Raw genomic sequence first — 13,008 nt, 5'->3', positions numbered from 1 at the left:
TTGCACAAATGATAGTGCCAGACATAGGAGTATAAGATGGGATGCCTGCCTTCCAGGATCTCGCAGTCTACTTAAGAAAAATGAGAATATATGTAAACAGTTAAGTAGCAACTCAAGATACTTCTGATTAAGGAAGTAGTCAGGATTGTGCCGGAGGAGATGGACTCATTGTGGGTCTTGTTTGATGCACGTGACTCTGGCAAGCACAGAGTTGGAATCATGGAAGCCGGGCTGGAGAAACAGATACATGCCCTAGAAGGTTGGAAAGAACAGAAGGTAGAGAGGGATCTGCCCTGGGCTTCCTCTCCTAAGAGATCCCCAAACACTGGGCCCTCAAAAGTTTTTAACTCTCAAGGTCTGCCCCCAGGAATTAGCCAATTACTACTTACATGTTCCTGAGAAGCTGTGACTGTATTCACCCGTCTCTGTAGTTTTCAGCATGGCAATTGCCCTGTGACCTCAGTTCTCTGACAGATACAAGAAGGGCTGTGATGTTTAGCTTTTATCCTGTTATGAGGATGGAAATAATGCCTTTTCTCTTTAGATGTAATGCAGAAACCAAAAGTTTCTTCCTCTGGGTTCCTAATGTTCCATGATTATGATGTATGGTCATGCTCTGGACCCTGGAGTACAACCAGCTCTTACCATGCCTTCTGAATTTAAAGTTTAAATGCATTGCAAACAAATAATACCAAGCAAGAAAATACAAATATTTAAAATTCTGTACTTTAGCAGGTGGTGGAGGAGGCAGAGATGTTTGGCATACAAAAATGCATTATATTTCTATGAGATGCCAAAATTTCATGTGTAATTATCCCTTGGTTATCTCCATCTAGATTAAAAAATAATTTATACCTGACTTTAATTGGGAAAATTTCTGGGCATATTTAACTATGTGTATTGCTTTTAAAGAATTTTTAAGGATTATGATTACTACAGTTGTAATGCTAAGTGTTTTGTTTTATATGAAGTGATATGAATTTATTCACTGTCTCTCACCTTTTGCTTGGTTTGCATTAGCTGGTTCTGACAAAGCACCAAAACGACTTTAAGATAGAGCTGAAGTACCTGGAGGACGACCTCCTTCTGCGTCTCTCTGCGGCAGAAGGGAGCTTTCTAGATGACACCAAACTGGTAGAGAGATTGGAGAGGGCAAAGGCCACTGCAGCCGAGATAGAGTGCAAGGTAGGAAAAGGCAGGTGCTGCCTGGAGGGTTGGTTTTTTTTCAACTTTTCATCATGGAGTATAGTTGATTAACAGTGTTGTGTTTGTTTCAGGTGTTCAACAAAGAGATTCAGTTATACATATACATGTATCTCTTCTTTTCCCAATTAGTTTTTTTTTTTTTTTACAGTATATTGAGCAGCGTTCCCTGCGCTGTCCAGTAGGTCCTTGTTGACGATCCATTTTAAATATAGCAGTTCATACCTGTGTATTGCAAGCTCTCTAACTATCCCTCCCTGACCTCCCCTCCCCCACCAACCTTAAGTTCATTCTCTAAGTCTGTGAGTCTGTTTCTGTTTTGTAAATAAGTTCATTTTTATCATTGGTTTTAAGATTCCACATCTAAGCGATATCATAGGATTTTTCTCCCTCTGACTTCACTCAGTATGACAACCTCTGGGTCCGTCCATGTTGCTGCAAATGTCATTATTTCATCCTTTTTTTAATGGCTGAGTAACACTCCATCGTATATATGTACCACGTCTTCTTTATCCTTTCTTCTATCGAACAATTAGGTGCTTCCACGTCTAGGCTATTGTAAATAGTGCTCTGATGCTCGTTGGACTTCTGGAGGGCTTATTCTCTTTGAATGAAGTGCTTGGGCAGAAGTATAGTCCCACTTGGCCATTTCTCTAAAAGGACTGACTGTGGAATTCAGGCCTTTTCATGAACTGCCCTTAAAAAGTGAACTCTGGATGTCTGAATGGAGATAGAGATGGTTGGGCTTCTCCTAATGCAACAGAGATTCAGTCGTTCACAGTAGACTCTGTCCGGCTGTTATTTTTTCCTGAGTGACTAAATTTGAAGGAAATTGGGCCCTGCTGGCTTACATAGTCTAAAATATTAAAAGGCTTAGCCTTCAGCTTCAGCAAACTGACACCCTACAGTCTCACCACAGGCTTCCTGGTCTGTCATACATTTTACAGAAATACTTAGAGCTTAAGTTTTGTTTACAGACCTTCAGTGCTAGGAAACTGAGCAAAGGATGGTCTCCCACTGCACTCAAATGCATTATTTCCCCAGGAAAGTGACGTTTCCTAAAAGCTAGGAGAAAATGTTCACTTAGTAGACTTCCTGCTGAACGTCCAACATGTGTCCTAATATGCCTTAGGCGTGCACGTTGGACTTTCACACACCGCCACGAGTCTTTAAAACGCTGAGGTTTCGAAATGAGACGGACCCTTATTTGCTTTCTGGAGTATCCTCATTACTAAGTAATCTATTAATTACCTAGCTAACACTGTGTTACCACACATCCAATATATTTGTCTTAGTTTAAGCAAGGAAATGGAATCCCAGATTACTCTTTCCTTTTAAGTAAGTGAATTCTAGGGAGCTCCTAAAATGGTAAAGATTAGGGCAATTAAGTAAATTAGGTCTTAGCTTTGAAGTTAACTTCTAATTGTCTCTTAAAATATCTCTGCTATCTTCCTAACATTTTTCCATGTAGGAGCTTCCTTCTTTGCTCTACATTAAAAAAAATTTTTTTTATTATTTCTATTGGGGTATAATTGATTTACAGCGTTGTATTAGTTTCAGGCATACAGCAAAGTTAATTTGTGATACAAATACATATATCCACTCTCTTTTAGATTCTTTCCCCATATAAGCCATCACAGAATACTGAGTACAGTTCCCTGTACTATGCAATAGGTCCTTACTAGGTATCTATTTTATTGTTAGTAGTATGTATATATTAATCCCAACCTCCCAAGTTATCCCTCCCTTCCACTTACCCCTGAGTAACCATTTGAAGTACATACCAATATGTACCTCCTGCAAGTACACCATCAAAAAGCTAGATGAATTGTTAGACAGGGCTATTTACAGTTACCCTCTTAGACAAAGGTCTGGGTGTTCCAAACACAATGATTTAAATATTATCCTGTCAGAGGTCCTGCTTTGGGCAGTAATTTACACTGCTGGCTTCTGCTCTACATTTTCTTTCTGTCCTTTTATAGACAAGTATGATGAATCAAGTCTGTAAACAAAGGTTGGACAAATATTGTACCTTGTAAAGTTCTAGAACCAACAGCAGTACTAGATAGAAGAAACTGTGTCTTGAATAAAAGCGAGTATGTTGGCTGATGATGGTCTGTGTGTTTAATTACCTCTCTGAATGTACCCAGAGGCTAATATCGTACAAAGATAAACTAAATGGAAATATATGAGCATATGGATGATCTGGTGCAAAGTCAGAATTAGGCAGTCATGAGAGTCTTCCTATAAAGGGTTTTTAGTAAGCTTGGTTATTGGATATTTTATTGACCTTGGCTGCATTTGGATACCTTGTTGACTAATAAAGATATTGGCATTGAATTGACCCAGCAGATTTTTAAGAGCTCTCCCTGGGAGGTGATACAGCTGGGTTATTAACCCCTGAAAGAGAGAGGGGAGGCAGGAAGGTGACATTACTCAGAATAAATTCTGTAGAACCAGAAACAATCAAGTTTGTTTAATCTGTAACCAAAACACAGCTGGAGTTACATCCATTTTCATTTAAAAGTCAATTTATAAAAAGATTATTTTAAAATATGAATGTTACACTTTTGGGAAAGACCAAGCATAGAGATGCCATACATGTTGTCTATTTCAATACCACTGGCTTCTCATTTCAGATATGCCCCTTCCATCACACAGAGACTGTGAAGAGTAAGTTACTTATGTTGTCTGCTTCCACCATAGGTGATTGAAGCTAAAGAAAATGAAAGAAAAATCAACGAGGCCCGAGAATGTTACAGACCAGTGGCAGCAAGAGCATCTCTTTTATATTTTGTGATTAATGACCTCAGAAAAATCAACCCCATCTATCAATTCTCTTTGAAGGTAATGATGAATATGCTAAGAAAAATTTAAACTTTAGAAATTCAACTTGTTTCTGAAAGTTTAGAATTTTTTTTAAGCAATCTAGTGTGTCCAGTAAGGAGTCTCAAGGATCTAGCTAGCAAAATAAAAACAAGGTGAAAGAAATTTTCACTTTCTCAGTAACTTTCATTTCTAATTTTCAGTAGGGCTTTGAAATAATTAACTTACGTGACATCAAAACACACTGTTTACATTCTTCAACAGGATCTTAAGGAGCTTAATATATATATATATTATGTGTATATATATACACATAAAGGGAATTCTCCTGGAGGCTCCTGTACTTTTTTGTGAAAGTGTTCATGTTATAAAAAAGATTTCCCATTTTATTTTGGTACAGAGGGGAAAAAAGTGGTAATAACTATTGATTAAGCCAGTTTATTTATTTTCAGGCAAGACACTATTTCTTTGGCTCATTCTTATGCCTAAAACATCTCAGTAAAACATGTTATTTTATCCTTATTTTTAAAAACTAATATATTCAGATTTTAAATTGGCAAAGAATTCACATTTCATAATCGTTAAGAGTCAGGATTTGAGCCCATGACTGATTCTGAACCCAGTGGTCTTTACTTTGTACCACTCTGCCTCTGGGAAGTATCCATTCATTCCATCTTTCAGTTTTTAAACAAATAGCTATTGTGATCAGTCATAATGCCAGATGTTGTGCTGGTTGCTGAGTGTACAGTTTGGAAAACACAGATAAGAGTGGAGATATGTAGATTGGTGTGTGTATAAAAGTGACAAGTACAACGAGAGAGAACAGTAGAGATGGAGAGGCTGTTTTACTGAGGGCTCAAGGAATACCTCTCAGAGGTTATATAGTGTTTGGAGAATATAACAGACATATGAGACAGGAAAGAGTTTTTGAGATTTCAGGTGAATGAATCTGGTTGGGGTGGTTGGGGTGTAATGAGTGAGGGAGAAGATGGTGAGACATGAGTCCTGAGAGCTGGGGGTGTCTGGATCACATGAGGTCTATACTGGGGACTTTGGATTGTAGTCTGTGGACAGAGAGAGGCCACTGAAAGGCTGTAGGCAGATGACTCATGTGATAGCAAAAGACTCAATCAGAAGTGTGGAGACTTACGATTTGAAGCTACAACAGTCAGCTCTTGGAGATGGATTCAGTTCAGTTCAGTCGCTCAGTCATGTCCGACTCTTTGCAACCCCATGAATCGCAGCACGCCAGGCCTCCCTGTCCATCACCAACTCCCGGAGTTCACTCAGACTCAATTCCATCGAGTCGGTGATGCCATCCAGCCATCTCATCCTCTGCCGTCCCCTTCTCCTGCCCCCAATCCCTCCCAGCATCAGAGTCTTTTCCAATGAGTCAACTCTTCGCATGAGGTGGCCAAAGTACTGGAGTTTCAGCTTTAGCATCATTCCTTCCAAAGAACACCTAGGACTGATCTCCTTTAGGATGGACTGGTTGGATCTCCTTGCAGTCCAAGGGACTCTCAAGAGTCTTCTCCAACACCACAGTTCAAAAGCATCAATTCTTCAGCACTCAGCCCTTGTCACAGTCCATCTCTCACATCCATACATGACTACTGGAAAAACCATAGCCTTGATTAGACAGACCTTTGGATACTGGCAATAATAATTGCCAATGCCAATAATAGATACTCCGTCTAGTAAGATGGAACAAGTAAAGAAGTTCTGAGAAGCACAGGGGGCTTGGATTCCCTGCAGTGTGAAAGGGGGAAATAATAGGGCTCAGGCCTACCCAGACACCAAAAATAGACTATGGTATTACAAGGAAAGAAAGCTACAGAGCAGCCCCCATCAGAAAAGGGTTGAAAACTACTGAAAAAGAGATTGGCAAATTGCATCCAGCCACATAGGAAAAGCATAATCTGTTATGAACAATTGGAATTCATTCCAGGAGTGCAAGTTGATTAAACCTTAAAAAACACAATGTAATCCTTCATATTAATAAAATAAAAAAGAGAAAAAAGCCTATAATTCAGAAGATGCAAAGAACTTGACAAGTTAAAACATTTGGTTAAAAAGAAAATTCTGCGAAAACTGGGATAAATGGTCACTATATCATACTCTGGGCTGAAGGGCATCTGTGAGGATTTTCAGCTAATGTTAATGTTGAAAAATTGAATACTTCCCTCTAAGATCAAAAACAAAACAAGAATGTCTTCTCTTAACACTTCTTTTCAATATTGCACTGGAGGTTATAGCCAGTGAAACAATACCAAAAAAACAAGAAATTTTACAGAAGAAATGCTTATCTTTTTTCCACAGATAACCTACTACCTTCATGAGAAACTACTAGGATTAAGAAGTGAGTTTTTAGCAAAATCACAGGATATGAAGTCAATATACAAAATTCATTGTATTTCTATATGAAGAATAAACATTTAGAAAATAAAATTAATAAATACTATTTACAGTAGATTCCGAAATTCTGAAACTCTTAGGATTAATTTTAACAAAACAGATACAAGATCTGCATACTGAAGGTTATAAAATATTATTGAGAAAATTAAAGAAGGTTCAACTAAATGGAGAAAATGACCATGTTTATGACTCAGAATAATCAGTATTGTTAAGATTTTAATTCTATCCAAATTAATCTATAGATTTAATTCAGTCTCAGTGAAAATCCCAGAAAGGCTTTTTTTTTTTTTTTGGTAGAAATTGGCTAACAGATTCTAGAATTTATGTAGAAATGCCAAGGATTTAAAAACAACTAATTTTGAAAAAGAAAAACAAATTTGGAAGACTTATAGTATATGATTCCAAAACTTACTACACTGATTGGCCTAAATAAAAACACACTGATCAATGAAACAGAATAAAGAGTCCAGAAGCAGACCCATAAATGTATGGTCAACTGATTCTTGGAAGTGAGTGTTAAGACATTCACTCAGGAGAGAATCGTTTTTGCAACAAATGGTGCTGGGACACCTGGATATCCGCATGGAATAAAATGAACCTTAGCTACTACATCACTCTATATAAAATGAGTTCAAAATGAATAAGCTAAGCTGTAAAATTTCCCGGAGAACTATAGAAAGTCTTTGGGCTTTGGTTTAGGCAAAGATTTATCCTTAGAGTATAAGAGAAATAAAAATTTCTTAGAGTATAAGAGAAAGAAAAAAGCCTCTTCAAAAGACATTAAGAAAATGAAAAACCAAACCACAGATCAGTAAAAGTTATTTCCAATACATAAATTTCACAAAGAACTTCTATCAGAATATACAACTCAATAGTTAACTTAAAAAAATGGAGGAAAGGCTTGGACTTGTCTGCTGCTGCTAAGTTGCTTCAGTCGTGTCTGACTCTGTGCGACCCCATAGACGGCAGCCCACCACGCTCCCTGGTCTCTGGGACTCTCCAGGCAAGAACACTGGAGTGGGTTGCCATTTCCTTCTCCAATGCATGAAAGTGAAAAGTGAAAGTGAAGTCGCTCAGTTGTGTCTGACTCTCAGCGACCCCATGGACTGCAGCCTACCCAGGCTCCCCCATCCCTGGGATTCTCCAGGCAGGAATATTGGAGTGGGTTGCCATTTCCTACTAAGATATATATTACCCATAAGCACATTTTTAAGATGCTCAACAATCATCAGAGAAATGCAGAGTAAAAGCAGAATGAGATAAAACTGTATACCCAATAGAAAGGCTAAAATTATGCAAGACTGTCATTAACGTAAATGTTGGCACTGATGTGGTGCTACACCTCTCTCTCTTTGCCAGTGGGGATGCAAAGTGCTAAAACTATTTTGGAAAACAGTTTGGCAGTTTCTCATAAAGTTACAAAGTGATCTAAATGTTTACTCTAGGTCTTTACCCAAAGGGAATCAACTGCACAACAAAGTTCTAGAAGTACACATCTAAAATGAATCTGCCATGAGAGAAACAGCTCGGCAGTGGGCAGGGATGGAGGTGGATAATGGTGGGAACGGACTGCAAAGAGGCACACGAGAACTCTTTAGGGTGACATGGATAGCGAGGTTCTACATTTTGATTGCAGTGACTGTTACTGACGTCTATACATTTATCACTACTCATTGAGCTTTTTATTTAATGGGTGTTTATAAATTAAAAATTGATTTTAAAATGTAAATAGCAAATAAGTACTTCGTTAATACCTTCTTACCCATATTTACCGTCAGTTTTTGCAGGGTTTTACTTGCTTTCAAGTATATTAGTCCTTGTCCACCAGTCAAAAAATGTGATATGTTTATATATATTTATAGATATATAGATTTGGATTATAGATGTATAGAGTTGGATATGTTAGCTATATATCTAAATATCTACAGATATATGTAAAAATATATACAGCCCCATTGCTACCAAGACATATGAGTAAAAACAAATATTGAGTGATTTTTTAAAGAATGAGATAATCAAAGGAGATCACAAAAGTACATGAGTAGAATAACAAAAACAAAAAAATAACCTGTTAGAAAATGGGCAAAGACATTTCTCCAAAGGAGATATGACCAATGACCAGTAAGCATTTGAAAAGATGTTCAATGTCACTAATGTTTAGGAAAATGCAAATCAAAACCACAATGAGATACTATTTCATATCTATTAGGATAGCTACACTATTTCAGGGGGAAAAAAACAGAAAATAGCAAGTGTTGGCAATGATCTGGAGAAATTGTAACCCTTGTGCACTGTTGGAAGGGTTGTAAAACAGTGCAGTTACTTTGGAAAATAATATAACAGTTGTTTTAAAAATTGCCATGTGATTCAACAATTCCACTTCTGAACATATACCCAAAAGAATTACAAGATGGTCTCAAAGAGACATTTGTACACCCATGTTCATAGCATTGTTCATGATAGACCCAAATGTCCATCACTGGATGAAAGCTGGCTTGAAACTCAGCATTTGAAAAACTGAGGTCATGGCATCCGGTCCTATCACTTCATGGCAGATGGAAGGGAGAAAAGTGGTAACAGTGACAGATTTATTTTCTTGGGCTCCAAAATCACTGTGGACAGAGACTGCAGCCATGAAATTAAAAGATGCTTGCTCTTTGGAAGGAAAGCTATGACAAACCTAGACAGCATATTAAAAAGCAGAGACATCACTTTGCTGACAGAGGTCTGCATAGTCAAAGCTATAGCTTTTCCAGGAATTATGTACAGCTGTGAGAACTGGACCATAAAGAAGGCTGAGTGCTGAAGAATCGATGCTTTTAAATTGTGATTCTTAAGCCTCCTTTGGACTGCAAGGAGATCAAACCAGACAATCCAAAAGGAAATCAGTCCTGAATATTCATTGGAAGGACTATTGCTGAAGCTGAAGCTCCAATACTTTGGCCACCTGATGTGAACAGCCAACTCATTGGAAAAGACCCTGATGCTGAGAAAGGTTGAAGGCAGAAGAAGCGGGCAGCAGAGGATGAGGTGATTAGATAGCATCACTGACTCAATAGACATAAATTTGAGCAAACTCCAGGAGACAGTGGAGAACAGAGGAGCCTGGCAGACTGCAGTCCATGGGGTTACAAAGGGTCAGACAGGACTTAGTGACTGAACAACCACAGCAAATATGTACATACAGTGGAACACTATTTAGCCTTAGAAAGGAAGGAAATTCTGATGTATGCTACAAGACAGATGAACCTTGATGACTAGATAATTCCACTGCAGGAAATACCTAGAGCAGTTAAACTTGTAGAAACAGAATGTAGAATAGTGGTTGTCAAGGAATAGGGAGTTATTGATATAATTAAATGAGTTTTTTAAGTGAGTTGTTGTCTAACAGTGTTTCAGTTGTTCAAGAAGAAAACAGTTTGGAAATGGGTTGTACCACAGTGTGAATATACTTAATACTATTTAAAACTAATAAGATGGTAAATTTTACCCTTTGTGTATTTTACCAAAATTAAAAATAAAAAAATATATATATGTATATATATTCAATTGCACGGGTAGACGGACAAAGGACAGTGCAGTTGAGTTGCTTAGGAAGAAAATGTGGGTTGATTTTATGAAATAATGTTAAAAATAATAGCAAACTTCCGCTGAGGCCTTACCACATGCCAGGAGCTGTTCTAGAGCTCATAGAATCCTTGTAAAACCCATCCTGTTCTCTCTCCCCATCCATACACTGTAGCCTCTGGGCTTGGGACTAGCTGGACACCTGCCACCAGTTGCCACCCCTTAACAGTGCCTTGAATTCCCCAGGCTTTCAACATGCTGTTCCACAGAGCCATCGAGCAGGCTGACAAGGTGGAGGACATCCCGGGGCGCATCTCTGCCCTGACCGAGAGCATCACCCATGCCGTCTTCCTCTACACCAGCCAGGCGCTGTTTGAGAAGGACAAGCTCACCTTCCTGTCCCAGATGGCTTTCCAGGTGAGGCGATCAGTCACTGAAAAGCAGCCCCAGAACCCGAGTCTCGCATCTCTGTGTATTAGGTACTTCACTGCTGCTTGGAAGCCCTTGGTGGCCCAAAGATAGTTTGAGTTTCCCAGAGGGAACTTGGACATATGTCAGCCTTGTGAGTCGGTCAGTGTGCAGTGGCTTAGGTGGGTTTGCACTTGGGGCAACCACATCAGCCATCACTCTGTAAAACAGGCCCATGAGGCGTTGGCCTCAACTTTAGGTCCTATACAGACCTCCCAGGTATTTATCCTCCTGGGGAGTTTCTTGGAGAGAATCTCAAGGTTAAAGTTCCAAATCTGAGTGGTCCTGGGAGTTTTTCAGAGCCCCATTAAAAAATAGTAAATGTAAGAATTAAAGATTTTAAAATTTAAAAAATTTAAAAAAATTTAAAAAAAAATAAAAAAATAAAAAAAAATAGTAAATGTATGGAAAGAGCTGCAGGTTTCACACTCCAACCTTCAGTAAGACCTCTTTCTCATGTGGACTCTGCAAATGATTTTGTTTAAATAAAAGTACCCATGGTGAGGGAAAAAACATCGAGGACCTCATTCCTAGATGAGATAAACATGTGTTCCTTTTATTAGTCTGTGTGCTGTATAACTGTTTCGGTCAATTCAAATCTTGATGAAAGATGTCTTGCTTATTTTGTGTCTTCCCAAGTACTTTGCTCAAAGAAGGCATTTTTAAATACCTGCTGTTAATAGTGATAAACTATCACTTCTCTTTCAATAGTTTTGGTGTTAATAGATTCCTTTGGGTTAGAATAGAATATATGGGTGGAATCATTTTATAATATATGTGATAAACAGGAGTAATATATTATAAAATGGAATTTTTCTTCTTTCTCCCAGTTTTATCGAGATAGAATAGACACATACATTGTATTAGTCCATCATGTTCAACATAGTGATCTTATGTATGTATATGTTGTGAAATGATTACGCTATAAGTTTAGTCAACAGCCTTCACCTCATATAGTTACATTTTTTTCTCATGATGAGAACTTTAAGACTTTTTTGTTGTGGTGGTGGTTTAGTCCCTAAGTCATGTCTAACTCTTTTGCGACCCCATGGACTATAACCCGCCAGGCTCCTCTGTCCATGGGATTCTCCGGGCAAGAATACTGGAGTGGGTTGCCATTTCCTTCTTCAGGAGATCTTCCTGACCCAGGGATGGAACCTGTGTCTCCTGCGTTGGCAGCGAATTCTTTAGCACTGAGCCACCAGGGAAGCCTTACTCCTTAGCAACTAACTGATACACAATAGAGTATTGTTAACTGTGATCACCATGCTGTACATCACATCCCCAGTACTTGTTTATAACTAAAAGTTTATACCTTTTCATCACCTTCATCCATTTTTCCACCCCCCACCACCTACCTCTGACAACCACCAACTTGTTCTCTGTATCTGTGAGTTCTGTTTTTTTGGATTCCACCTGAAAGTGAGATTATACAGTGTTTCTCTTTCTCTGTGACTCTTTTCCTTAGCATAATGCTCTCAAGGTCCATCTATCTTGTTACAAATGACAGGATTTCCTTCTTTTTATGACTGAGTAATATTCCATTGTACATATGTATGTGCATATATAAAAATCATACGTACATACACACACATACACACCATGTTTTCTTTATCCATTCATCCATAGATGGGGGCTTAGGTTGTTTCTATATGTTGGCTATTGTAAAAAAAAAAAAAAAAAGTGCTGTAATGAACATAGGAGTACAGATATCTTTTTGAGATGGTGATTTCACTTCTTTTGGCTGTATACCCAGAAGTGAAATTGCTGGATTCTATGATAGTCCTAGTTTTCATTTTTGGGGGGATGTCCAGATTCTTCTCCATGTAGCTTTACCAATTTACACTCCCACCAGCAGTGCTCAGGGGTTCCTGTCTCATACCCTCACCAGCATGTCATCTCTTGTCTGTTTGCTGATAGCCGTCCCAACAGGTGTGAGGTGACGTCTCGTGTGGTTTTGATTTGAATTTTCCTGGTGATTAGTGATGAGTGATGTTGAGCATTTTTTCATGTAACTGTCAGCCATTTGTGTGCCTTCTTTGGTCCAATGACTATTCAGTTCCTCTGCCCATATTTTAATCATATTGTTTGTGGGTTTTGCTGACACTTGTGTGTTTACATGTATTGTTCATGAACAGTAATGGACCAGGGATGGTACTGTATGTATACACACGTGTGTACATCTATTTAAAACTTCTTTTTAGAATATGTATAGGAATTATCTATCTGAAATACTATTTACATTAATGTAAGCTTTATATATATGAGGACAATTTTTTGTTTGATGAAATAAATCAAATTGGATTAAGAGAAATTATCTAATAAAATAATATTCTGATACATGTTACCACCTGTAATGCATTTTGAAAATATCTAGAATTTTTAAATAGCACAAACCTCAAACATTTTACCTGTTTAACTTTATAAGCTGTTATAGTTTCTATGTGGAAATTAGGAATACTTCATTTGTGTCCCTCCTAAATATTCTGTGGACTTTTTATCAGTTCTGTAACCAACATGTCTCGAGTT

At 38.1% G+C, this 13,008-nt stretch overlaps 1 protein-coding gene across 1 annotated transcript in view; it reads left to right on the top strand.

The window, feature by feature from the left end:
* Window positions 1–13,008, top strand: part of DNAH11 (dynein axonemal heavy chain 11) — a 354,965-nt gene that overhangs the window by 301,730 nt on the left and 40,227 nt on the right. Inside the window, exons 67-69 of the mRNA XM_018047336.1 lie at window positions 1,021–1,185; window positions 3,910–4,050; window positions 10,258–10,428. Coding sequence (XP_017902825.1) covers window positions 1,021–1,185; window positions 3,910–4,050; window positions 10,258–10,428 — 477 coding nt within the window. The remainder of the gene's footprint in view (window positions 1–1,020; window positions 1,186–3,909; window positions 4,051–10,257; window positions 10,429–13,008) is intronic.

Source organism: Capra hircus, chromosome 4 (genome assembly GCF_001704415.2).
Source record: "Capra hircus breed San Clemente chromosome 4, ASM170441v1, whole genome shotgun sequence".
NCBI classification, from domain to species: domain Eukaryota; kingdom Metazoa; phylum Chordata; class Mammalia; order Artiodactyla; family Bovidae; genus Capra; species Capra hircus.
Note: the sequence above shows the minus strand (reverse complement) of the source record. Positions and strands in the feature narration are given on the sequence as shown.